We start from the raw sequence: 27,424 nt of genomic DNA, 5'->3' as shown, positions 1-27,424 counted from the left end.
AAACAAATCATTTTCTCGCATTAAATATGTATGAATTAATAAAAATTTTATTTCCTTTAACAAAATGTAAATAAATAAATAAACAACTAGAAATACTCATTCTCCTCTTATCTTTCCAAGATAATTCACGTATAAGGTGGCAGTTACTGAAGACTGTTATGTAGCTGGGGAATGAGAGGGCGCTGGTTACAGGAGTGGTCAGTCAACAGCCTCATTCGACTTCTGCCTTCCGGCTGCTTCTTTGTTTATTTAAGCCTTGGGCTTTCGCTTTGGTTTGCGCGGCTCGATTGTGGGGTGCGCACTGTACTGAAGTGTCAGTGACCTGGGGCGGAGCCTCCGGCACCAATTAAGCAGTGAATGACATTGTGAAAGAGCGGTGAATTAATCGATGAAGTGGATCTGTGCCTGTCTGAGTGAGATTGGTGTCATCTGTATAACGGCCACTTGAAATGGGCTGACCGCTCTCCCACCCTCCCCCCTAGGCACATACAGAACCCCCAAAGGATGACACGTGGAAAGTGGCTTCTCATTCATTTATTAACACCCATGAAGGAGACAGGGCTACACGCCAAATGGGATGAGGTGACATGACCTGCAGGGAGTAACGGCTGAACTGGGCCGAACTCAGAGCACAGGAGTGGGAAGAAGGTTGTTTATTCGCCCTCAAGGCTCCGCTGAGCTAATTGAAAGTGCCGGTTTTTAAGACAGATTTAATTCACAGAACATCAAAGCTGGTCATTTTTCATGCGAGTATCCTGGGGGGGAGGCAGCCAGGTTCATTAGTACTAGGAAACCCCCCCAATGGCAAATGCTCTTGCAGCTGCAGTCTCGCCTCACAATGATGCACTTCCGGCGTTACTAAATATAGCTCCATTTTCTGTAGCCCCCCCCCCCCCACTGGCGCTGTCGTGAGAGATGGCAGGAATACCTCCCCCAATACCTTCCCCTTTCCTTTCATAAGTCATACTGTAACATTGTCGTTGGGTAGCCACCGTGTCTACCTGACATCAGCAACTCCATGGTGTGTTCTTTACTTTCTCTTGGAGGGGGTGACTCCGCGGCCCACGGGTTTGGAGGGGGCAGCGGTCTTGGCTGCTGGGGATGGGGCTGGGGCAGGGGCAGGGATCTCAATCTTGTTGAGCACAATTCGCTTGGGTGACATGGTGGGCTTGACGTCGGGAACCTTGTCGCCATGCTTATAGACACTGACAGTGATGTCCACCTGCTCCCCGCCGTACTTGTTGTGTACATCCAGTGTGTACTTGCCCGAGTCCTCTAGAGACACGCCTTTGATGGTAAGGCTGGCGAATTTGCCCGAGTCCAGGGCAACCACAAAGTGGTCATCAGGTTCAACTTCCTGGTCATTCCTGTACCAGCTGACCTGGGGCTTGGGGTCTCCACACACAGTGCAGGTGAGACTCAGGGTCTTAAAAAGACATCAACAAATGGAGATCAGAAACAGCTCAACTTAGGGCAAATCGTTTAAGAGTTTTTACAAGGAAGCATAAGTGCAATAAATCTGCCTTTTAATAAAGATAAACGTGCATATTTAGAGCACTGTGATCAATTAAAAGCTGATGTATTTATCTTGTGTGCAGAGATTTGTGTATTTGTGTGATGCATAATTTTTGACATGATGCATCTCTTCACAGAGGTTCAAATTGTCCCATCCGGAGATCTCAGAGGCACTGCAATATTTCAAGCAGTTGGGGGGGGGGGTCTCTGAGCTTTCAGCTCCTCCCAGCAGTGGGCAGAGGAAAATCAAGCGCAGATGAACCAGACAACAATGAGTGCTGAAGCCCCAGGAACAGGGAAGGCCTTTCTCCCTTCAGACCAAAGTGGAATATGAATACAACCCAAAGACACCAGCATGGGAAACCTTCAGCTGACACTGCAGTGCCCCCATGTGGCCATTACAGCATTACAGTGCCCACAGCTCAACAAGTAAGCCAGACAAATAGGGTGACTTTTCAGTTTGGGTCAACAACATATCCGAAGTCTCAGGTTCAGTCACTGAAGAAAAGAAACAGGGATGAAAATGGATGACTATATATACTTTATATTTTGACTACACCATAACTGCTCTCAAGATCCTGGGCCTTTAAACGACTCGCTGCCGCTAATTCGAGAAAATGGTGTACATACCTGGTCTCTTGTATGTCTCACATGCCATATTGTTTTGGCTTACAGACTTCCTTAGATTGACTTTAGCACATTAGCAATCGGCAGCTCACCTTCTTCTCCATAATAGTAACAACATCAGGCAGGCCGCCGACCACCTTTCCACGGTCTGGGGGTGTAAACACGATGCGGTTAAATATCAGAAGTTAATGCCCCTTGTGGTGGCAAAGCATCCCCAGCTCACCTCCCTCCTGCCCAGCTGTACTTACTCTTCTCGGCAAAGGCCTCGGCCCTGCAAGACAAGGATGAAATGGTATGGTTATTACCAGCCGTTTGCTCGATGGAGAGGCTGCCTTCCCCACACGCACGTTCCATGTGCATGTTATGCATTTCAAAATCTCAAAGCTCAAAATCATATATTTATTTTTTTCCAAGGCTGTTTAAAATTACCCAGGTCCCACAGCAACGAATGGATAGAATTGAGAGTAATGAATGAGAAGGATTACAGCGATGATTGCCTTACTTGAGCCTCTGGAATTCTGCATAGGCGTTATCATAAGCTGCAATGAAAAGACATGCAGATTATGAATAAACCATCTTATATATTTGCTGCAAAATATATACCACAATTACTATAGTAAATGTAATAAAAAAAAAAAACAGGCCTCTGCAGCTCGTGTTTCTAAAGACAGGCACATTGGAATGTCATTTGTTAGTGCCTCTTTAATTCCACTTCTGCTCAAAACGAGCTTTGCGGATTCTTCCTATCGTTTGCTTTGCTATTCGGTGGAAACAGCGAGCCCGAATCAGAGACTAGCTACTTGTCCTTAAATAACAAACCCAACTCAGAATTCAGCCTCAAAAGGCAAGCCCAAGTCAAAGACCAGCCCTTTATCCTCGAATAGCAAGCCCAAGTCAAAGACTAGCCTTAAACTGTGAGCTCAAGTCACAGACCAGCTACTTGTTCTCAAATGATGAGCCCGACTCAGAAACCAGCCTCAAACGGCAAGCCCTAGTCAGAGACTAACCTAAAACGATGAGCCCAAGTCAGAGACCAACCGCTTGTGAGGCAGGGCAGCTGCCTCTCTCTCTCTGAGGGAGACATCTACGTGTATGTGTACTGCTGAACAGCTGACCTTTTCCTGCTTTCAGCTACCACAGCTGAAGAGAATGGCAGAGGGCAGAGTGCCTCTATTGACTTAATCATTCCCTGAACATAACCCCCAGCCACCACTGTGAACATGACAGCACTCGCGTCCCTGAATTACAACTGTCATAACAGCCGAATGCCTAATTAACGGACTTCTTGGGTGATGTCATGTGGTCTTCCTTAGCCTGAGTCTTTATAAATGGGCCCTCATGTCATCTGGTGAGTAGTTGCTGTACTATAATCACAGCAAACACATCATTGCCCAGTCAACAGAGATAAGATGCCTAAATATTAACATCGGCAAACATATGCTGAAATATAATGTACAAATATAGCATCGTGGTAATTCTGCTTTGCATAATGGCTTCAATAATAATTTCCAACATTGTCAAACAAGTAAACATATCTTAATGATGACTATGTAAATGTGTTTAACCAATAATTCAAATCTATTCCTCATTTCCCTCTAAATGCACAATTAATGACATCAACGGGAAACTCCAGTGTGGTATTTGTGTATGTCTGTCACACATAAATTGAGTCCTAATCAATGCTTAATTAATGCTCTAATGAATGCATGATGTGTGGCGTGTTTTCCGCAGCTCAAACTTTCACACAAAGGATTCGTAATCTCCCATGGCATGAGGAGAAAAACACGGCACCTGCCTTTTCCAGAAAGTTCCAGGGTGCGAGTGTAGGTCTTCTCCACATCCAAAATCTCTATGGTGTACTTTCCCTTGTCCTTCTCAGTGGGCTCCACGATCTCCAAGCTGGCCATATCCGGAGTGCCACCAACCCGAAGCCTCCCGGAGGCCGAGACTCTGCTCTCCCTATGTGACCGGCGGGGACGTAAAAAGAGCAGCACTTTGGGAACTTTGGGGGCTTGGGGTGAAAGGCAGAGTGATGCAGCGATGGACACAAGCTTGTTCGGAGACATTTAGCTTATTGCCTACTTTGAAGGAAAGAGATCCACTTTTCTCCATTTGTTAATTAGAGCAGATTGGAAATTATGTGTTAAATCATGTATTCCCGTCTGCATTAAAGCAGGATGATACTTAGTGAGTTAGTGAGTTGAGTGAACACCCTGCTCTGTGAGTGTGCACTTCACATGTCCTCCGTGTCTCATGAGTGTTTCCTCTCTGTTCTCTGGCTTCCTTGGTAGTCTTAAGACATGCAGTCAGTTTGGTTGGTGACCTGAAATTGCCCGTAGTGTGTGTGTGTGTGTTTTTGTACCCATTAATGGAAAGGTATCCTGCCATGGTTGCCCTCTGCTCCAATCTCCATGGTTCCTACATCCCCGTATAGGATAAGTGACTGGGAGATGCATGGATGGAGCTTAATGTTTCGTAAAGTGGTGGAATCAGGAAATACTAAAAGTTGTTTTTCATATCCTCCAGATTTCACAGCCGGCAAATATGCAGCCTTAAGGCTTCACGTGTCATTTAGGCTTTCCCATTCTCGGGTAATTCATCAAATAATTATCTCGTAGAAAGCTCCAAACAATGCTAAATAATTTGAAGATGCTGGTCTCAACCTCCTGCAGGAGCCTCCGGGTACCAGAAATGAATTTATGTTCCTCCAAGAAAGAGGGAAAGGTGCAGAGTTAAGGTCCAAACTGGCACTACATTCTGCACCCCCACCCCCCACCTATGAAAAACTATCCATGGTATTTACACAGAGACTGCAAGAAGTATGGATCTGAGCCCTAAAACTGCCTTGCACTGCATCGAGTTTTTCCTCTTTTTCCCAGAAACCATCCTTTCCTGCAGGGAGCATTTTCTTATGATGTAGATATTCTCCTCACTGGCTAAAGTGCCTTGGGGCATAACATGTAAACTGTGAGTCTGCGAGATGGTGAGAACGTTAGACTGGGGTGTAAAAAAAGGCAGGCAGGAATAGCATCCATTCTGCGCTTTTTTCCCCAGAATCATTTTATGTGTCATGCCAAGGCAGTAATGATTTTAAGCATTGTCTTAAACTACGTTTACACGCAAAGCTCGGTCATGCCCGGGACAGATTCTCGCAAACACGGAGACGGGTTGCATCTCATTACAACGACGGAATGTCTGCATACTTGTGGGACCACTGGATTTTCATCTCCTCTGTGTAGTACTTCATGTGACACTGCAGGCGGATGCCCTCTGCAGTGCACTGAATGGCGAGGTCGCCAGCCGAGGACCCTGCGAGGGAGAGAGAGGGTCGCCTTAAAACCTGAAATCCCGAGAGTAAAGGCCACTGCTGGGACGCAGATTCTGAGGCACGTTGTGGTCAGGTGACAAGCGGCGTTACAATGTGAAGTGTTTACAGTAACTGTTAGTCCGTGAGATTGAAACACTGCCATCCATCAGAGAGTCTGGGTGTTCTCACGTCAGGCCAGTTAATCAAGGACCAAAACTGTCTGTCTATCTGATGTGCATTCCTGTGTATGTGCCCAAGGTGAAAGGACTGTGAGAAAATTGTCTGAGGGCAGGAAGACAAAGATAACCATGTGACACAGGGAAGGGGCGTGCAGTAATATGTTTATTAGGGTTGGGGTTAAGGATTGGATTAGGGTTCAGTTGGGGTTTTCCGTTCACAGGGGAGGTGAGGAGATGGGGTCGGCAAAGACAGGAAAAACGCTAAAGGTTGTTTTCAGCAAGGAAAGAGGTTAATTCTGATGTGGGTGACAGTGAGCGGGAATCAGGGTGGAGCCTGGGATCAGGACGGGCGTGCTGGGGGTGAGAGAGACAGAAAACAGAAATTCACACCATCATCTATGAGCAGGTGGTTTATCATGTGGTATATGCAGCAACATGCTGTAATCAGCACATGCCCCTCTCCTTCAGGACAACCCATTTTCACACACATTCGTAAATATGACTGCGTGGCCAGGGGCTTGATTTTATACACTTGTGGCAATGGGTCTGAATGAAACACCTGAATTCAATGACTGAGAGGTGTCCCAATACTTATGTCCATATAATGTATTTTCACCTTCTGATGTATCAGTATCACCCCCCCCCCAGTTCCCCCACACCTGAGACAAGACAAATATTCAGCCACACATTTGTTCATGATGAATGGCTTTAACTGATAACAAGCCTGCAAAGAGAATCAAGAAGACAGGAATGTCTCTGACAGAAACGTCACTAACGGGGTCGACAGCACTGCTGTTTTGGATAGATGGGAAAAGCTCGCTAACCTGCGAGATCTAGCCACTAACCCTAACCCTAACTCCCTCCCAAAATGAGCCATTACACATAATCACCAGTGTGTCTTAAATGGGAAACACAAGACATACCAGCAATGCGGGTCAGGTCTTTGATGATGTTCTCGAACACTACAAGGGGAAGTCACAGAGAAGATCAGGATTAGCCTTTGCCTTTTCATTGCACTTAGTCTGGTATTTGGCTGGGAGACCAAGGGATAAATACCTTGACCGGCAATTTCGATCTGAGACACATCTTTCCCTCTGCTGTCACTGATCGTGGCTTTGTAGACACCCTGGTCTTTCTTGGAGAACTTCATACAGTCAAGAAGACGTAAAGTGTGAGGAAACAAAGCGGCCATGATTCAGAAGAGCATTTTCTGCCATCCATCCATCCATCCATCCATTTTCCAAACCGCTTATCCTACTGGGTCGCGGGGGGTCCGGAGCCTATCCCGGAAGCAATGGGCACGAGGCAGGGAACAACCCAGGATGGGGGGCCAGCCCATCGCAGGGCACACTCACATACCATTCACTCACACATGCACACCTACGGGCAATTTAGCAACTCCAATTAGCCTCAGCATGTTTTTGAACTGTGGGGGGAAACCGGAGTACCCGGAGGAAACCCCACGACGACATGGGGAGAACATGTAGACTCCACACACATGTGACCCAGGCAGAGACTCGAACCTGGGTCCCAGAGGTGTGAAGCGACAGTGCTAACCACTGCACCACCATGATTTTCTGCCATCTTTTAGGTCATATGGGTAGCTATTAGCCAAAAGCTAATACATAACATACATCACCTAAACTGCTCACTTCATAATGTTTGATAAAATATCAGACTGACTGTTGCTAGCACTTCATGTGAAATTGTCTCACTGAGTTATATGAGTTATGTGGATGTCTGGGGGGCACCCACAAAGTCTCTCTCCCCTCTCCACAAGGTGGGATGGCCCAGGTAGGCTGCCCATGCTGGATGTGCCGTTTGTCAAGCTGACCTGGATACCCTCGCCGACAGGCTGGTATGGATTACCGGCCCACTGCTACTTGTTTACTGCTCCTCCAGGGCTGCACTCTGCCCTGGCTCCGTTTCACTGCTGGCTACACACGCTCTTGGACTCAATACGCATTCTATACTCGCTGTCTGACTGGCTCTTCTTTTACGCATCTTTGGCCTGGCTGGATTTTTCGTGGCCCCTGGGAGACAGTAACCTTGTGCCACAAAAAGCCCCAAAATTTCACCCTGCCCAAATTCCTGGGTTACAACGAGGTTACGACTGACATGATCCTCTGCGCCTATCTTTCAGAAAAACGTCCAGAGTGTTTAACGTGTAACAGCCATGACAGGGCAGCCAATAACAGAAAGGCACTTCAAATTAAAAGCTCTCTCGGTTAATAGAAGGTTACCTGAGGGAGGGGCAGTCTGCACAGGCCAGAGGTCAGATCCGCAGGGATGTCAGGCACAATCTCCTCATCATTCTTGAACCAGTGGAATACAGACTCTTTCTTCAAGTTGGCCACCTGCAGAATAAGGTGCGGGCACTTCCTGAGTCTCCAGAGTGCAGTAGCGGCCATAGGCATGCCTACGCTAAGCATGTGTGACATACGGTGCCTTACCTTACAGATGAGAGTGACTGAACAGTCGTCCCCAACTTGCACAGACAGGAACTCCATGAAGTGGGGACCTGGAAGGAGGGCAGCATCTGGGATGATGCTCGCTGGCATTTGCTGATGAAGTCACATCAGCTAAATAGCAACATTTTGCTACAGATATATCAGCAGACTGAATTCTCCATGATGGGCACCGTATGCATAAAACACAGACATAAATCAGGCAACTTTAGCATAAATATCATTCGTTCTTTTCTATTTAAAGGACCTAAACATTTTTGCATCTTTAACACCCGATATAAATTTTAAATAGAATATATTCCAACACAGGAGAGTGAGATTCTGGGCGGATGTTTCGCAAGCAGCACCTTCTTTCACACGGATGTACTCCTTCCTCTGGTATTCAGCCTCTGCCAGGGCTGCCTTGAAAGCTGCCAGGAGACAAAGGGCAAAGGGGCCATGTCAAAGCATGTCAGGCAGCGGGGGGGGGGGGCGTAACTGTCCATCAGCTGGGGGTCCTCACCATCTCCAATGAGGACCAGTGAGGACTGCCCCTTGCCCTTGCCATCCTGCATCTGGATGGCATAGGTGCCCTCGCTTTCTGCGGTGAAATGGTCCAGCACCATCTCCACAACGCCAGTTGAAACATCATGACTCATCTTGTATTGCTGTGAAGCATCAAGAACAAAAATCACTCTGCTCATTCCAGCGTAGGGCAGGGGGCAGTAGAAGGCCTATAGATCAGGCTGGCTTTCTAGAGAACCCCACCCCCCTCCAAGCAAGCCCATTCCCTCAGTAAACCACTGAAATGCTTAATCATCACGCACGGCCTGGGGGCAGCAATCCAGGTCTGGCAGCCAGCCCACAACTTGCCTCGCTTTTCACCACCTCCATGTTGTTGATGAAGAACTTGTATGTGACAGCAGAGGAGATCCTCTCGGCCTGGACCCAGAAGCGGACGCGACCCCTCTCCAGGATCTTGTAGGCCAGCTCAGTCTTCATGGGAATGACTGGAGACAGACAGGAGAAGCTTCAGCCTGCAGATCCATATCCAAGCAAGGGAGCTGAAAAGCCTTGCCCCAAACACGCGCCCCCCCCCCCCCCCCACTCCAATACAAAAGGCTGTCACTGTGCCAAGATCCCGTTGACACGACAGGGACACCAGCAGGCCCCGGAAAGGCAGAGGCACTGCAGTAATTCAGGATCTTGCTAAAAAGGCAGCATGCACATTCGAGGAAGGCCCCAAGCCTGAAGAAAATACCCAGTGGTGGGAGAGACGGGCTAAGCTGCGAGATGCGCACGCCGCACATCGTGTGAAATATCCGCTGTTTCATTTAAGGGCTGACTAGGGCCTGCGAGCTAATCCTCTGAGATCTTCCTGAGCAGATGGGTTAATGAATGCTCACTGGGATTCCTGATTTCATGGCTCTGGGCCAGCATCTTCTCCATTTCTGTAAAACAAAAGGAACAAATGAAGAGAAAGGCAGGAGAAAAGAGCCTGAGGAATGTCAGTACAGGAAGCAGCAGAAGTACTACCTTGTTTGGAGATCTCATAGCTGGCAGAAATGCCGTCGGTGTGTGTAACGGCCACAGAGAAGACGCCAGTATCCTCCAAGTCGGGGGTTTTCAGTATGATCTTGGACCTGAGAATACATGTGTGTGTAGTAAGTGAAATGGCCTTGTGCTGGGTGCACAGTCACTTAATTACTTACTGCTTGCCCTCCGTTTTGATCACAATGCCTTTGGAGAAGTCAGTTATTTCTTTGTAGGACTTCTTCCAGATGAACTTCGACACCTCGGACACCTCACAGCTCTCAAACATCATGTAGATGTCCCCTGTCTCCTTGTCCACGCCGCACTCGATCTCCTTGGTGCCTTGGCGTTCAGAGACAGCGGTAGCAGATCATTCAGAAGGCACTTTACTGAGCCCAGGTCATGCTGCTCCTGCTCCTGCTACAGTTCCTGCTGTGACTCCATACTGCCCTCTCCTGGCCACCAGCTGCTTGTTCCTTTATTATCATTCTGGTGGATAAGTAAATTTCTAATTTCCAGCCTTCCCACTTCCTTCCCACAGTTCCTTATCTCTTCCAACCACAGGCTGCCCCCCTCCCAGCCACTCCTTAAGCCCTCCCCACCACACACACACCCTATAGTCAGCCTTTCATCGGCACATGATTCCAGTAACCTGGTGAATCTCTGTCATAACACATCCTGCTCCTTATATTTCTCAGCTGTGTTTTTGATCTTCGACCCCTCATTCCAAAAAAAATGCTCTGACTCATCTCCGAGAGGGACCTTCTCAAAGGTCCCTCAGCATTCATACAACCAATGGATGGAGGTCCTGTTTGTGCATGTTGGGGCTACCGTTCCGTCACCCTCCAGGGATGAGTGAATATGTAGGTTTCAGGGGTATGGATCTACTTTGTGTTTTTCATCCATTACTTATGTGTTTCTGATACTGTTAGCAGCGATACCTGGCAGCGACTTGGCGATAACAGGATCTGAGATGCAGGACGCTTGCCCAGTGCCATCCGTGTTCTGGGCACGCACTCTGAAGATGTAGGTCTGGCCCTCCTCCAGGCCGGTGACCTGAGGACCGCACAGGATAAAATGTCGGAAGGTGCCTGCGCTCACAGGGCCACATGCAGTGCCCTCCCCTCCGCTCACACACAGCGCCCTTCCCTCTGCTCACACACACGGCGCCCTCTCCGGCACTCACACACACGGCGCCCTCTCCGCCGCTCTCACACGCGGCGCCCTCTCCGCCGCTCTCACACGCGGCGCCCTCTCCGCCGCTCTCACGCGGCGCCCTCTCCGCCGCTCTCACACGCGCCGCCCTCTCCGCCGCTCTCACACGCGCCGCCCTCTCCGCCGCTCTCACACGCGCCGCCCTCTCCGCCGCTCTCACACGCGCCGCCCTCCCCTCCGCTCACACACGCGGCGCCCTCTCCGCCGCTCTCAAACACGGCGCCCTCTCCGCCGCTCTCACACACGGCGCCCTCTCGGCCGCTCACACACACGCCGCCCTCTCCGCCGCTCTCACTCACGCCGCCCTCTCCGCCGCTCACACACACGCCGACCTCTCCGCCGCTCTCACACACGCCGCCCTCTCCGCCGCTCTCACACACGCCGCCCTCTCCGCCGCTCACACACACGGCGCCCTCTCCTCCCCTCCACTCACATGCAGGACCCTCCCCACCGACCACACACAAGGGTCTCCTCACCAGCCACACACAGGGCTACATGAGGCGCCCTCAATGTCGCTCACCTTCAGGAAGCAGTGCTTTACGGCCATGTCACCCATCACCAGGCTCCACTCCTCCGAGCCCTTCAGGGACTTCTCCACGATGTAGCCAGTTACCTCACTTTTGCCGATGTAAACCGGCGGCTTCCACTCGACCACCAGGGAGTCATTCCTCACCTCGCAGCTGGTCACGTCATATGGGGGGCCTGCCATTTGTAAATGGGACTGTGATACACATCACTGAGGACTGTCACATTCACCGCATGTGCACACGCATCAGTGTGTTCTGTGTGGCTGAATGGCATCTGCATATTGCACTAATAAGAAAGTATAGAAAATTCCATCTGTCTGTCTGTCTGTCTGTCTGTCATCAAACCTTGGATCCTGGCCAGGGGGTCATGGGGGGTGTGGCGTTCCCAGGCAGGGATGTCAGTCATACACACAATCACACACTACAGTGGATTAAGTAACAGCAAGTTCAAATTTACTGTGGAAATCTGAGTATGAGCTATTGTGGCATCCTGTGACTGTGTCTGCCTGTCTGTTTGTGTGTCTCTCTGTCGGTCTGTGTCTGTATATATGCGAGTGAAATGGTCTGACTTACATGCCTGCTCCTTGTCTGTAACTATTGCCACTTTACAGTAAATTTCAAACGCTCCCCCCTCCGTTCCCACCTGGCTCCGGGAAGCTCCAGGCCTGGCACAGGAATGCCTTGCTGGTCTCAGACGGGGCCCCCAGTCCTACCAAGTTGGCACCATAGACTCTGAACTCGTAGCGGGAGCCGCTGTTCAGGCCCGTGACCTGTTGCCATCGGGAGAACCGAGTGTGCGTTACGTGGGGATGAAATGACAGGCACTGCAGCCAGCCGCTTGGTGGGGTGGTCTACCTGCATCAGCCTCTTATGGACAGGGCTGGTGTTCACTTCTCTCCAGCGCTCCTGTGGCACCTCACGCTTGTCGAAGTAGTAGTCGGTGACGACGGCACCCCCTGACTGTCGGGGACGCCTCCAGCTCAGCGTCATGGCGGCACCATCGCAGTAGAGCAGCGCAATGTCATAGGGGGCGGACGGTTTGGCTGTGGGGGGGGGGGGGATTCAGCACCATCTGACAGCATCGCCTTACACATGCATACATTCCCCACTGTCACAACATTACATGTATCAACATTAATTATATCCCATGATAATGTCTCTATTATGCATAACAGTGTGACATATGCAGACCTGCTACATGATATTTTGCATAGGCACTAGTCGATGCGGGTTTTCATTGCAGAATTCTTAGTTTTAACCTTAACTTGGTCTGGATTTGCAAGCTCTCAGAAGTCAGTCCCATGCAAGGAGAATGCAGATGCATGGTTCTGGGGGGTTCAGGCCAATAGCACTTACAGAGAGCGGCTTGGACAGAGAGCGGCGACGACTCCTGCGACTCCTCACTCAGTCCCAGCTCGTTGATGGCTTGCACTCGGAACACATACGTCTCTCCGGTCTTCAGTCCGTATACGACAAACCTGACACAAAACTAGCTGTAGTGAACAGAAACCCAAGCTGGACACCTGCAGATAGTTGGGAGTGTTTCCTGTTTACTTTAGGGATGAGGCTGAACAAGCACACAGTGGGTGGGGTTTGCTGCATGCTATCAGTGGACTACACTCCCGCCCACTCTGACGCCCTACCGGGTGTCCTTGTTTGGCTTGTGGTTACTGGAGAACCAGTCCTTGGAGCCTTTCACGCAAGAGTCAATATAGTAGCCAATGAGGTTGTTGGGCTCTTTGGGTGGGGCCCACTGCACCAGAAGTGATGTCTTGGTATCACGAGTGGCCACTACCTGTCCAGGAGCCGACGGAACACCTGGAGGAGGCAAAGCACAAAGTGGAGCACTGACGTTCAGAGGAGGAATGTTAACAAGCAGATTCAGCTGCAAAGCTTACTAATGAAGTGCGTGGACTTGGCGGTGTTCTGGGTTGACGCTCAATAGGAAAAGCCTCAGGCTATCACAAATACGCACGGCTCGCCAACAATACCACTCAGACACGTTACTCAGATCTCTCAGGGAGAGAGAAACAATTTGTAATTATACAGGTGTGACAGCAAGACAGTGCAGCTGAATGCAAGGAATCTGATCTTCCATCTCTATGACACCTTTACACGAAACAGTGCAAATGTACACAGGGAAACATTGTCCTCCCTGTAGGGACATTAAACTCCCACTAAAAGCATGGCAGATATTTTGGATCAGATCTGATAGGAGGGATATGCTTCTGCCAGTAAGCACTCAAGTGTCCATGCAAGCTGCTCTGCTGCTGTATGTCCAGGACGGATGTGCCGTCACGGTATATGGGGTAGGAATGTTTACACCTGGCGTGGGCTGGGCCTTGCTGGCATGGGGAGGGGTGCTATCTGAGACAGCAGGCCACCCGACAGGGCCTGAGGTGGCATCGTGTGAGGAATTCACCACGTCTAATGCTCGGCCACTCGGAAGCATTCAGATGGAACTCATCATGCTTTTAATAAAGGGCAAGAAAACAAATAAAGGATTTAACAAAGTGAAGAAGTGGTGCAGTTCTGTGAGAATGGGGGTTTGGGGTCAGTACGGTTCTGTACCACGCAGCTGCTGGGTCTTGATGGGCCTGGTGGACTCGGACGGCTCACTGGCGCCGTGCACGTTGGCCGACAACACGCGGAACTGGTACTCCTTCCCCTCGGCCAGGTCAAACACAGCGTAGCGTGGGGACCGCACAGGGACCTGCGTGTTCACACGCTGCCAGGAGCTACTGCCCGCCAGGCACTGCAGGGGGTGGGGGGGGTCAGTTACAGGATGGTGTGGTCAGGGTCCCATGTGTGAGCATCCACTGCAGCGGAGCAGGGCAAACCTTCTCAATGTAGTACCACATGGGAGACTTTCCTCGGTAGCTGGGCGGCTGCCAACTCAGCACGACATACGTGCGGTCCGTCTCAGAGACGTGGACCTGGGAAGGGCTTCCAGGCGGCTTTCCCTCTCCTAGAGGAGTGATGAAGAGAAAGATAGAGAGGAGAGAAAGGGAGAAAGAAAGAGATGAGGAGAGAGCAGGAGGGAGGGAGAGAGAGGGAAAAAGGGAAGGGGGGACAGGCAGTGGACCAAATGGTGTGAGGGTCTTATCAACAGCCAGTGGGGTCCTTGCAGATAAAGCATAATTACCACATGCATAACGACTTCTCGTCATTTAAAGGGAAAGTCCAATGGGCACATGTGCAGGTGACACTTTAGCATAAACGTACGTGAAAAAACACTCAGAGAGGAGGAGCTTGTGAAAGACACAACACTGTTCTCTATACAGATGGTGCATCCCAAAGCATGACACAAAGGCCATGTGACTCATTTCATTACTGTAATTAATGTTTCAAAATGTTCATATTCTAAATATAACATGAATACAAATGTAATTATATGTTAGAATGGAAAGTGACAGGCATCCCCTACCTTCCTCTTCTGGCTGACAGGTGACAACTTGAAGTTTTCCCCCCAGCTTCATAGCTGTTATTATACAAAATAGTATGGTAGACTGTCAGGGTTGAGGTATATAGTATTCAGTAATACTTCCTGTAACACTCATTAACACTTCCTGTAACACTCATTAACACTTCCAATCTGGATTGAGATATACAGCACTCAGTAACACTTCATGTAACATTCAATAATATTCAGTAACACATACTGTAACACTCAGCAGCACTTCTTGTGAGGAATGAGATATGCAGCATTCAATAACACTTCCTGTAACATTCAGTATCACTACCTGTAACACTCTGCAGCACTTTCTGTCAGGACTGAGATATATAGCACTCAATAACACTTCCTGTCATTCATTATACAAGCTACAAGCTCCACTAATGGTCCAGACTATAAGTGCCCATAGGTATGCCTATATCAGTGAATGGCGTGTGAGTGTGCCCTGCGATGGATTGGCGCCCCATGCTACGTTGTTCCCTGCCTTGTGCCCATAACCTCCGGGATAGGCTCCAGACCGGGGCTGCCAATTCCCACTCCTAGAGATGTAGCACCCTGGAGAGCTTAGGCGCAGCCCTCATTTAACACACCAGATACAGATAATCAAGTCCTTAAGTACCATCTCAGTAGCTATATTGAAGCAAAGCTGGCTCTAGTTAAATTAAGGCTGCACCTAAGCTCTACAGGGTGTTGGATCTCCAGGATCAGGGCTGGGCAGCCCTGCTCCAGACCCCCCTTGTGCCTGAGTAGTTTCAGGAATTGGGAGGCTTGATGGAAGTATATATTATTATTATATAAAAAAACTAAATAGGCCTGCCTGGTCCTTATAGATGAATTAAAACCCTTAGAGTTTTTGTCACACAGCCACAGACCCTGATAAGTGAATGATACCTTGAAGTCTTTCGAATTCGGTTGGGTCGAGAGCAGCAACTGGATCAGACATCTTGGAGGGTCGGCTGATGCCGTGGGAGTTGACGGCCCGCACCCGGAACTGGTATGAGTGGCCCTCAAAGAGACCTGGCACTGGGTATTTACATATCTTAACAGGCGAGTCATTGCACTGGATCCAGTTTTCCATTCCGACTTCACATCTGCTGACCCAGAAGCAGCAGGCAACCGAGCTTTAGACACAGGACATGCTCTGCTAGAAAGGAGACTGCGTTCCCTCTACACACAGACACTATGTTTTTGGGTCAGTGAACATTTTCTTTCAAAACAGTTAGCACACACAAGCCTAGAACTGTGGAAAAAAAGAATTTCATTTGCAGCAGAAAACAACCCTGGGCTAAATTTTGATTTACAAAGCTGTCCCACTTGCTAAACAATGTGAAAAGGTGGCCTTTGACATGTCTTTGTGATCTCTTCCAGAATTATCTGGGCTGGCATTTACAATGGAATGATTTGTTTGGTTTGGAAGACAACTTTTGGGTTATTTCAAAAAGCCGTTGTAATGGAGAACACCGATAGATATGACCTGTCCACAAAGTATCCGATAATGGGGCCCTCGGTGGTAGTGTTGGGGGGCTTCCAGGACACAATGACGTAGTCCCTGTTGGCGTCATGGATCTTTATGTCCATTGGGGCACCGGGAGCCTTGGGTACTGGAGGGGCCGCATCTGTCAGACGAGCACAAGGAACTCAAGCACATCAGCTAGCTCATTCAGCCACAGTCCTGCCACCTTCTCCCTGAGCACCTCAGCTAGCTAATCCAGGAACAGTCCTGTCATCTTCTCCCTGAACACCTCAGCTAGCTCATCCAGCCACAGTCCTTCCACCTTCTCCCTGAACACCTCAGCTAGCTCATCCAGCCACAGTCCTTCCACCTTCTCCCTGAACACCTCAGCTAGCTCATCCAGGAACAGTCCTTCCATCTTCTCCCTGAACACCTCAGCTAGCTCATCCAGGAAATGTCCTGTCATCTTCTCCCTGAACACCTCAGCTAGCTCATCCAGGAACAGTCCTTCCATCTTCTCCCTGAGCACCTCAGCTAGCTCATCCAGGAACAGTCCTGTCATCTTCTCCCTGAACACATCAGCTAGCTCATTCAGCCACAGTCCTGCCACCTTCTCCCTGAGCACCTCAGCTAGCTCATCCATCCACGGTCCTTCCACCTTCTCCCTGAGCACCTCAGCTAGCTCATCCAGCCACGGTCCTTCCATCTTCTCCCTAAGCACCTCAGCTAGCTCATCCAGCCACGGTCCTTCCACCTTCTCCCTGAGCACCTCAGCTAGCTCATCCATCTACAGTCCTTCCATCTTCTCCCTGAGCACCTCCACTAGCTCATCCATCCACAGACCTGCCACCTTCTCCCTGAACACCTCAGCTAGCTCATCCAGCCACGGGTCCTTCCACCTTCTTCCTGAGCACCTCAGCTAGCTCATCCATCCACAGACCTGCCACCTTCTCCCTGAACACCTCAGCTAGCTCATCCAGCCACAGTCCTTCCACCTTCTCCCTGAGCACCTCAGCTAGCTCATCCAGGAACAGTCCTGTCATCTTCTCCCTGAGCACCTCAGCTAGCTCATCCAGCCACAGTCCTGCCACCTTCTCCCTGAGCACCTCAGCTAGCTCATCCAGGAACAGTCCTGTCATCTTCTCCCTGAACACCTCAGCTAGCTCATCCAGCCACGGGTCCTTCCACCTTCTTCCTGAGCACCTCAGCTAGCTCATCCATCCACAGACCTGCCACCTTCTCCCTGAACACCTCAGCTAGCTCATCCAGCCACAGTCCTGCCACCTTCTCCCTGAGCACCTCAGCTAGCTCATCCATCCACGGTCCTTCCACCTTCTCCCTGAGCACCTCAGCTAGCTCATCCAGCCACGGTCCTTCCATCTTCTCCCTAAGCACCTCAGCTAGCTCATCCAGCCAACGGTCCTTCCACCTTCTCCCTGAGCACCTCAGCTAGCTCATCCATCTACAGTCCTTCCATCTTCTCCCTGAGCACCTCCACTAGCTCATCCATCCACAGACCTGCCACCTTCTCCCTGAACACCTCAGCTAGCTCATCCAGCCACAGTCCTTCCACCTTCTCCCTGAGCACCTCAGCTAGCTCATCCAGGAACAGTCCTGTCATCTTCTCCCTGAGCACCTCAGCTAGCTCATCCAGCCACAGTCCTGCCACCTTCTCCCTGAGCACCTCAGCTAGCTCATCCAGGAACAGTCCTGTCATCTTCTCCCTGAACACCTCAGCTAGCTCATCCAGCCACGGGTCCTTCCACCTTCTTCCTGAGCACCTCAGCTAGCTCATCCATCCACAGACCTGCCACCTTCTCCCTGAACACCTCAGCTAGCTCATCCAGCCACAGTCCTTCCACCTTCTCCCTGAGCACCTCAGCTAGCTCATCCAGGAACAGTCCTGTCATCTTCTCCCTGAGCACCTCAGCTAGCTCATCCAGCCACAGTCCTGCCACCTTCTCCCTGAGCACCTCAGCTAGCTCATCCAGGAACAGTCCTGTCATCTTCTCCCTGAACACCTCAGCTAGCTCATCCAGCGACAGTCCTTCCACCTTCTCCCTGAACACCTCAGCTAGCTCATCCAGCCACAGTCCTTCCACCTTCTCCCTGAACACCTCAGCTAGCTCATCCAGGAACAGTCCTTCCATCTTCTCCCTGAACACCTCAGCTAGCTCATCCAGGAACAGTCCTGTCATCTTCTCCCTGAACACCTCAGCTAGCTCATCCAGCCACGGTCCTTCCACCTTCTCCCTGAGCACCTCAGCTAGCTCATCCATCCACAGTCCTTCCATCTTCTCCCTGAGCATGCTTGTAATGTAATTTCTGTAATTTGTACACCACTTTGGACAAAACCATCTGCAAAATAAATGCAAGTATAAATGTAAAGATCAAATTGCAAGCCAATCACGTATATCTTGCAACGGTACAACAAGCCCCTCCCCTCCAGTGGCGTGCCCTCCACGCTCTACCTTCCACAAAGACGTAGGCACTGTGCTCAGAAGTGCCCCCTTTGGTCACCATGCGTAAGGTGTACAGGCCCTCATCATCCTTGTAGAGCTGGGGCAGGGTCAGCCTGGCCACGCCGCCCCCCGCCTCCATTTTTGCCCACTTAGACTCCTTCAGGAGCTGATCTGGAATAGAAAAGACGAGTGTGTTAACCCCCAGGGCCTCATTCACGTCCGGTTTGCATCCTCAAATGTAGCTTTTACTCCATCAAAAGCCTGTTATTTTCTTGTATCCTGTTACCTAGGGGACTGACCTAACAACATTCCGAATCCTCAACCCCTAGAACAGGGTTCTTCAAATATGGCCCTCGATTGAAATCCAGGCCTTTTTTCAGTTCTCTCTGGTAGTTTCATAATTACTGATTCTGATTGGTCAGAGGCTTCACACCTGGCTCACAGGTAAAGGAAGGCTGGAAAATCAGCTGCTAAGACCTTGAGGACCATGGTTGGAACAGCCCTGCCCTAGAGGAGCAGAGAGGATCCTCCCCCACCTGCATGAGGGTGGCACTCCAGCCCAGTCAGCGCCTGTGTGACTAATCATATAGCCTCCTGTAAGTACCTCCGAACCTGCTCTTTCCACTAATTACTTTCATGAATGAAGTTTTGAATATGACCTGACTGGGGTAAAACACTGAGAATGAAGTAACCAGTCCAATTCTCTCAGTCATTTGTTTCACGTAATAATCATATTAAGATAAGAAATAAAAAGAGATTTACAAGCATCCCGGCTTAGCTGCTTTCAGAAATGTGTATCCATGAGATAAAATTAAATCAAATGTCCATTGGTGCTGAAGTTCTGTTGATAGACTTTCTCATCTTCGCATTTTTTGACCTGATGGCAGAAGTCTGCGTTTTTAATTCTGCCCTTCCCACCACATACCACTGGGGGGCAGCACTGCTAATGTAATGCAGAGTCATGTTCCAGCGGGAGCTCTATCCACCTGATTGCCATCCTGCCCCACAACACCTCCCAGCCACCACCCCAGCAGATGATGTTCACCTACCGTCTCTGAACCACAAAGCTTCGGGCTGCAGGTTAGCCAGGTTCGGGCTGATAATCATCTTGCAGGAGAGAGACAGGCTCTCCCCCTCGGTCTTGAACTTCACGTCAAATGTCTCCAGGAAGGTGATGTCAATCTGGGTGTACTGGATCTCTGGCAGCATGGAGACTGGGAAGAACAATCCCATTCACCATGAGGTCCCCGTAAGATTGCATGATCATAATAACCAAATAGCTAAATGGTGCTGTACATGCAGCAGTGTCACTAAGGTTTAATAATAGCAACTCTGGAGCAGGAGCAGCCTGTTCTGGTCTTACTGCAGCCACATACACTGGTAGGGAAGCCAGGCGTAGGCACACAACTCATCTTCTGCCCTGAACCCTGTTGGAACGCAAAGAGACGCTCAGTGATTTGGTGCCTTCCACCCTGAGGGCTCACACCAATGTAGGATGCCTTGCTTTATCTAGTTAGCTGGTCAGATGTGGCGTGATATTATCAATGAAAGGTCAAATGGCATTTCCTAATGTGGTCAAATCAGCATCTCTGCAAGACCCACCATGACCCCTGTGCATCACCGTAAGCAACAGCTACAACAAAAAGATCATAAAAGGTTTCTGCATTTGTTTTTCAGTCTGTCCTCAGAATGTAAGCAGATGTTCCACTGAACTACTGCGATACTTCATAGCAATCCCACTTACTTTTGACAATCAAAGAGGCCTGAGATGAGGCTTGGCCATGCGTGTTGGTTGCCACAGCAGTATACTGGGCCGTGTCCTCAGGGTTACAGCTGATGGAAGAACACGGTTTGTTATGAACATTCCCTGAAGCATGGATGGTACAGGTGAGGCCGAGATTAGTTCAAGCAGGGCTATGGAGGCTGGGATGGTGTTGATAATGATGCAAACACACTTGGCTGCACTTTAGGCTGCTTTGGGCACAGCAGAAAGGCAGCAGAATCCCTCCCAGTATGCAGAACTTAATTTCTGAATGGTCAGGGTAAGAATCATTTTGGTGAAATTGATGATGCCACGTCAGGGTGTAGCAGAGAGCCACAGAAGACCAAATCAGAGGCGTTAAACCTCCGGACAGCTTTGGGTGGCATGTTGAAGTTCAGAAGGTTGTTAGGAGAAGGTCAGGGGTCTATCATAAGCCCTGACGAGGCTGACAGAGCAAACCGGGCTAGACTGGGATTAAGAAAATGTTTGTTTACATTTAAAGGAATTGGGGATATGAATCAGTGTCCTACGGGAGTGCTACAATCACAGATCTTCCAATTACCCAAGTAAGGACTACGTTTCACATGATATTTTCCCCGGTCCTCAGCTGCAAGGGCAAAGCCTCCGTCCTTTGTCAATGCTGGGCCATTTTCAGGGAATCACAAAAGTTATGTTTAGATACAATGAACATACAAACTTTGCAATGTCTCACATTCCAGTTGTTCCATGCACAGACAAATACATTTTTTGTTTTCCACTGAACATTTAAAGACCTCATAAACACCACGTTACAAATGATGCCTTTAAAAAAATCAACAAAGTACTTCAGCTACTTGCCAACGAGGCAGCATAATGAAGGAAGTGCCCTTCGACGGGCCCTGTGACCTTCAGAAGGGACTTGATGTCCCAAAGGCACATTCCCAAGGCTCCCGAGGGGCGCAGCATTACGCATGAGAAGGGGGGTCACGTGCTCGGCAGTCCAGGAGAGTCCAGGTGGTGGGGTGGGTGGGGGGGGAGTCACACGATCTCAGGGCGTGACACTTTAGAGCAGGCCGTCTCTAATCGCCTGCAGACGCCCCCTTCCCTCAGAGCTCACCAGTCTCAGGAGACATTGGGCTCAGTGGACTAGGATACCATGCCTATGATCGGAAGGTTGTAGGTTCAAATCCCAGGACTGGCAGCATGACTTTGCCGTTGGATCACTTAACGGCTCCAGGACAGTCTGATCCTGCTTATTCAAAAAATGTATGTCGCTTTGAATAAAACCATCTGCTAAATACATGAAATGTAAACGTTCAGAGCAGCTTTTTCACTGGGACTGCTGACAACTCCTCCGTCTTTAGGGGAGTGATGGGGTGTAACATGACACTGACCTCAGCACTTAGGCATGAACAGCTGAGTTGGGGGGAAAAGGGGGAGGTGGGTGGGGGCCAAGGGCCGACACTGAACTAAACTGGGAAGGCACTTAAGGTGCCACCCAAGGCGTTACCTTTCCCGGATGGTTGTGCGCATAGCGAAGCTATGCTGGTAATTCACCAGCATTAACGCAGGACATAACCTGCCTGCAGATGGTGAAAGAGTGCTACCTTCCTTAGTGCATTCTAGAGGGACTTTATCAGCCTACAGTGAGTTCTTGCTCTCTTCACCCCCTGCGCGCACCTTAACGTGAAATGGGACTTCTGGAAATGGACCCTCTGCTTTCGTCACATGTGGGCCATGTGAGGGATGTATGAGCACATTACTAGCATGTCCTTTGCCAGGAACAGCAGCTTCTGCGTGACTCAGAGGACTACCTGAAGATCTCCAGGCTGTGCATGCCGTAGCCACCATCCACCTTGTACTTTCCCGGCATTCCCGCAGTGTTGATGAGGATCCCATCCTTGAACCTACAAACCATAAAAGGGAGAAGTCACGCATGCCTACATTTGCAGTTTCTGCCGCTTAAGAAAGGTAGGGCCCTAGGCCTCATTTATGATCCTATAGGAAGTGGAGCTCCTCCTAGCATGTGATAGGAGACGGCAACCCGCTAATTGGCGATTTAGCATTATCATTCCAATGGTGATAGTGGCCATGACTCAAATGCTCAACGCCAAAATGGTCTATGAATTACAAATCCGTAAAAAATTACGGATTTCTGGGCACTAACCCTCGTTAACCTCACAACGCACCCGCCTGATGGCCCCACCCACAGAAAGGCCATGGAGCCCCAGGAAGAGAGCCCACATCCTTAGCCACCACGTCACCTACTAATCTACACGGGGCGGAAATGCTTTCACTATCTCTTATGCACCCATATGGAGACAGCAAACATCATGGCACTAAGCAAACATAAATGTATATACACAGTGTATACGTTACCATCTCAGACTGGGGGTGGGGTACCCAATCACCATGCAGTACAGCCTAACTGGCGTGTTCTCCCACACGGTGTGGGACCGCAGCCTTGCCACAAACTTCGGACCACGGATCATCGACTCCTCGCGGATGTACTTCTCCGTGGACGCCATCTTCTTCTCCACCTGCAGGGGCAACAGTGAGGTCAATTGCATTGCTGGGAGTCACAGGATCACAGGCAATGAATGGTGGGAAGCAAAGTCCTCCAGGACACAGTGGTAAAGAGATGAAAATTAATGGGAAGTAGAATGGCTTCCTATTCCAGGTTAATAATATACGTTATGTCATCGCAGCTCAGCATGCAGCACACTTACTGGTGATCATCTTCCCCTCATACTCATACATGCAAGCTGGGTTCCTACCACTTGATGGACCCTCCTGTCCACCTGGTACTTGTAGTCAGACACTTCCTCCTCATCTAGCACCTGTCCTGCCCTGCAGAAAACGCAGGAAATGTGAAAACAGGACCCACCTGCCACACATTTTAAACACAAGGTGATAGTTCTGGGATGTGTCCCAGACTGCCTTGATAAACAACTATGAGAGAAGCATGCTTAGATGTAATGCAAACACGTTTGCAGAAGAACACATCTATTCGTCACGTATGGAGTTTGATTTGCCGTATGACCTTAATTATGTTTGGTACCACTGAATAGATATCGATGATTTGAAGAAGCAAAATGAATTAAGGTTGGAGTAACTGAAATTATGAGCATGTTGGCATTTCCTTAGGCCCTACAGAAACTCACACCTGAGATTATCTAAATCTAACATATGTCTGTCTGATTTTAATGATCTAACTACACATTACAAAAAGTGAGGATGTCTGTCGGGTTTCCTGCCATGAACTTCCCCTTCCTTCTTATCGGAAGCTGCAGGATTAATCGTAAGGCTACCGGTCGCATCCCTTATATGAAAACTCATTTCCCACATCCACTGTCATTTCTTACACCCAATTTAATGAATAGCCTGGTGATAAATGCTGTTAACCATGAGCCAACTGAGCGCATCCTTCACCGACGTGTCACCCCACATTAATCATCATAAGCAGCGGGCCGCTGTGACGGACAGTGTAAATGCTGCCTCAATAATGCGCAACAAGAAATATGACATCCAGTCACATCTGAAAATTTGGCTTGAATAATTATTTCTGCTGCAGAATTTTATTGAACGACTACATCGATTGCCTGTCTCCTGTCCCACTTTTTTTCAAGTAAAATGTCCTTAAACTGGGATTTTACAATTTACTTCTGGAAATAACCCCGAATATTATTAGTTCATTTCAGAGCATTATATCTTGCTTTGGGAAATATACAACTTAAAGGATCCCCGGTAAGAGCAGAATGATTGATATTAATTCTGGCTGAGTTTATTAATGTCTTAATGTTTTAATAAACTGCACATATGTAGTATTTCATCCATCCATCCATTTTCTGTAATCCTTTATCCTACTCTGGGTTGTGGAGGCACCAGCACTCATCCCAGAGGCTACAGACACAAGGCCTATTTCATTTATCTCTTTATTCATTTTTCTTTTAATAGGGAAATTTCTCTAGTGTTATAGCAAGTTTGAAAAAAAAACTTTATTTAATCTGTTGGTAAAATAACCATAACCCACTATATAAAGTAGTTGATTTAGTGATTTAAGATAGTGATTTGAGAATTTTCTAACAAATGACGGCAGAATGTTGCACAGTTGCAGTCGTTACCTGGCTGAAGAAGTAGAGTATTCCTGGACTACATATTTAGACTGGGAGCTCCGGTAATCCTGTCCAAAATGCTTGTGTTTCCGCTGGTAAAATGGCAGGACCTTAGAAGCCATGACTGATTTCAGAACCTACAACAAAAAACATATATATATTATTTGGTTTTGAGGAAATAATACTGTACAGGAGAACATTGATTATTTTTTTAAATCATCATTCACCCCTCCAGCCACTAGGTGTCACCCATGGTTATTTAAATTAAATTTATTGACAATTGTTTATAACAACCTTGCAGTGCCTAAAGGTCAATGAGTTGCATTAATGCAATTTAACTTTTAGGCCATTTCCAGTTTTTAACTGGTTTAATAACATTTACATTTGATTTTTTTCTGCAATAAAGAGCAGGTTTGCATCATGGTTTTTGCGTAGTTTGCAGCCTCTTCTAAAAGCAACATCATTCTGATGTATGTTTAACAGGAAAGACAGTAGAATATTTATATTCTACACAGTAGAATATAAAAGATCCTATGTTTTTGATTCTCTTTCCAAAGTTTTATAAGTCACCTAAACAGAAAACAAGATTGGTCAACAAGTCATTTTACGTGATAACTCATTTCCTCTTTATTACATTAAATGTTATGCAATAAATAACACAAATTGTTGACAACAATGCATAAATAAACATTTTAACTCATTATTAGATATTATTAGGTATTAGATAATACTGAATATACAGAATACATAGGAAAGAAAAACAGTAGATTGTAACATAAAATGTTTGTAAAATGTTTACAATCTTAATTCAATAAGAATATAACTAAAGACTTGCCCATTTGTTTTAATATCATGCTATTTTTTATTTTTAAAATAAATAATTAATAATTATATTTTAAATATAATAAAATTATGCATTTTAAAATACGTTATTGAATCTGTTTTCTCCACTGCAATCCTTAATTTCCTTCAAAAGGCAATGCAACAAACTGTTTTGCAGAACTCAGCTCAACATAATGTAACAGGCAAAAACCACTGTAATCATTAATGGCATCGTCTGTCCCATCATTCCCATCACCAGTGCACCGCAGATCCCAAATGGCATTTCTCAAAAACGGTCCTGCATTTTTAAACGAGGTATCATTAACCTGCAAGAGAAGGAACAGCTAATAAAGACTTACCCCAAGAGAATACAGCAGCGCAAAGCAGAGAAAGAGCAGCTTAGCCACACCAAGGAGGATCTGCTGATGAATATAAAAATATTACCCATACAGAATGCCAGCTCACTGGCCACCCATTTATGGAAAGACATCAGACTATATATAGCATTACCTCAAGTTTCTGCTTCAGTTCTACCTTTCAGCAAAACCATCTTCGAAGGACTAGGAGACACTGAGTTTCCCCAACCATAAAACTGAAAAATGTGTTTTTCTAGCTCTATCTGAAGCATCCATCCCCCCTTGTGGAACTTTGGAACAGAGCGTTTGAGGAAGTTGTGGAAGATGGTTGTGGAAGTTGTGGAAGATTTGTCTTCACAAGGTGAAAGAAAAGCAGAACGCTGGCTCTGAAGAGCACGACTCAGACCACTCACATGAAGATTTCTGGGGTAGCAGGACCTTTAGCTGGATCTCTGAGAACTGCCACAAAGGTGCAGGCAATGTAACTGGCACACAAACGTTTTCCTGGAAGGAAGGTCATCTTAGAAAGCTTTTAAAAAAATGTTCTTGGTTTCTTTGTACTTCACAACTCTGCATCTCCCAAATCTGTCAGGTTCTGTGAGGCGTCAACCCTAACCCCCCTCCCACCTCCCCAAGCTGAATATTTGCCAGCCGCTATTTTTAACATCGTCTTAAGTTTTTAGAAAGTCTGGAAGCTGATCTTCCCACAAATTACAGTAGACTCACAGGCCAGAGCTGACAGGTGTGAGCCTGTGCTTTGGAGAGTTCCTCTGTCCAATCAGCACAAAGCAATCTGAGCCTGCATGCTCATTCATGGATGACAGGTACCACTGATAACCGACTGCTAATGAGCTTCAAGATAGATGATATGTCATTAATAACAAACCTTAGTATTGTAAACTTCTGATTTGACTTTAGATTTTTGAAGCGAAGAACTGACTTATTGATGGACTTTGTCTTTGACCTTGAACACAGTTTACACCTTGCTTTTAGTAAGCAAGTCCACTCTTTCTGTTTCGATAATGTTAGTGTGCCTGGGGGCAGGCAGCCAGCTAACCTTGTACCCCCAGAGTGTTTTTTTTCTCCTTTTTGGGAGTTTTTGATTCCTCTACTCTGCTGTCATCTAGCTTTCTTTATCTTTCTTTCTTTTCTTTCTTTCTTTCTTTCTTTCTTTCATTTCTTTGTCTTCCCCTTCTCCGTGTTCTTGAATTACTCAGTCTTAATGATGTTGCAATATATCACAACATACACAAGTAAAGTGCTTCCAAATGCATAATTATAAATGCCAGTATAGACTACCTGTGTAGTATTTTGATTAATGCTAAATAAGAAAAACTGAATAAAAATAAGTTTATGCATTTCTATTTTTTTTCATATATTTTCTTTTTATCAAAGCCTAATGCTCAGTAATAAATCTGTACAGTCAAAAGGTGACAACGCTGCCTTGCAATAGTGATACAATGCTTACTCATTTTTTATGTGAATAAAGAGAAAAATGTTCTCATATTTAACTAACTTCAGGTCGTTCATTCTGCGCCGCATTCGCTGGCATCTAGAAGTATTTTTTTATAGTATTTTTCCTATAGGGGGTGCGCGTACCAATGTTCTCGGTCGCACCCAGCTCGCGCTCGGAGCCGCATCGGGAGCGAGCAAACACGTGACTCAGTGTGC

At 47.9% G+C, this 27,424-nt stretch overlaps 2 protein-coding genes across 34 annotated transcripts; both read right to left on the bottom strand.

Annotated features, from left to right (window-relative positions):
- Nucleotides 1–519: 519 nt before the first annotated feature.
- Nucleotides 520–25,819, bottom strand: myom2b (myomesin 2b). The gene is made up of 36 exons (XM_049008287.1): nt 25,757–25,819; nt 24,585–24,712; nt 23,238–23,310; nt 22,840–23,000; nt 22,275–22,367; nt 20,464–20,552; nt 20,096–20,146; nt 19,769–19,933; nt 18,729–18,890; nt 16,279–16,420; nt 15,696–15,895; nt 14,778–14,831; nt 14,191–14,318; nt 13,922–14,105; nt 12,994–13,168; nt 12,707–12,828; nt 12,206–12,393; nt 11,994–12,120; nt 11,344–11,525; nt 10,550–10,664; nt 9,788–9,950; nt 9,612–9,718; nt 9,482–9,526; nt 8,949–9,085; nt 8,599–8,743; nt 8,444–8,506; nt 8,082–8,149; nt 7,872–7,985; nt 6,685–6,772; nt 6,552–6,590; nt 5,346–5,451; nt 3,938–4,101; nt 2,645–2,681; nt 2,391–2,413; nt 2,235–2,290; nt 520–1,426 (listed from the first exon to the last, which is right to left on the bottom strand). The coding sequence occupies exons 2-36, from the start codon at nt 24,695–24,697 to the stop codon at nt 1,031–1,033; spliced, it is 4,275 nt and encodes a 1,424-aa protein (XP_048864244.1). The 5' UTR covers nt 24,698–24,712; nt 25,757–25,819; the 3' UTR covers nt 520–1,030.
- LOC125738837 (uncharacterized) lies at nt 16,416–18,683 on the bottom strand. Of its 33 annotated transcripts, none has more exons than XM_049008268.1 (6): nt 18,087–18,683; nt 17,783–17,989; nt 17,509–17,541; nt 17,316–17,411; nt 17,157–17,219; nt 16,416–17,011 (listed from the first exon to the last, which is right to left on the bottom strand). In XM_049008268.1, exons 1-6 carry the CDS (start codon nt 18,564–18,566, stop codon nt 16,508–16,510), a joined length of 1,383 nt encoding a protein of 460 aa, XP_048864225.1. In that variant the 5' UTR covers nt 18,567–18,683; the 3' UTR covers nt 16,416–16,507. The 33 variants fall into 33 exon arrangements, with proteins under 33 accessions (XP_048864225.1, XP_048864224.1, XP_048864213.1 ...); XM_049008267.1 differs by having other exon boundaries at nt 16,416–17,026; nt 17,172–17,219; XM_049008256.1 differs by having other exon boundaries at nt 16,416–17,026; nt 17,172–17,411; nt 17,783–17,845; nt 17,894–17,989; nt 18,087–18,682.
- Nucleotides 25,820–27,424: the final 1,605 nt, after the last annotated feature.

This window comes from Brienomyrus brachyistius, chromosome 3 (assembly GCF_023856365.1).
Source record: "Brienomyrus brachyistius isolate T26 chromosome 3, BBRACH_0.4, whole genome shotgun sequence".
Classification (NCBI taxonomy): domain Eukaryota; kingdom Metazoa; phylum Chordata; class Actinopteri; order Osteoglossiformes; family Mormyridae; genus Brienomyrus; species Brienomyrus brachyistius.
Note: the sequence above shows the minus strand (reverse complement) of the source record. Positions and strands in the feature narration are given on the sequence as shown.

Coding starts and splice junctions, on each gene's coding strand:
- LOC125738837 (XM_049008251.1), bottom strand. CDS start 18,566: ATGCTCAGGGAGAAGATGGAAGGACTGTGGATGGATGAGCTAGCTGAG. Junction 17,653..17,749: donor GGATGGATGAGCTAGTGGAG/GTGCTCAGGGAG, acceptor GAGCTAGCTGAG/GTGCTTAGGGAGAAGATGGA. Junction 17,012..17,156: donor CTGAGGTGCTCAGGAAGAAG/GTGGAAGGACCC, acceptor CTCAGGGAGAAG/GTGGAAGGACCGTGGCTGGA.
- myom2b (XM_049008287.1), bottom strand. CDS start 24,697: ATGGCTTCTAAGGTCCTGCCATTTTACCAGCGGAAACACAAGCATTTT. Junction 23,311..24,584: donor TACTCTACTTCTTCAGCCAG/GTAACGACTGCA, acceptor CGTTTTCTGCAG/GGCAGGACAGGTGCTAGATG. Junction 12,394..12,706: donor CTCTGTCCAAGCCGCTCTCT/GTAAGTGCTATT, acceptor CCCCCCCCACAG/CCAAACCGTCCGCCCCCTAT.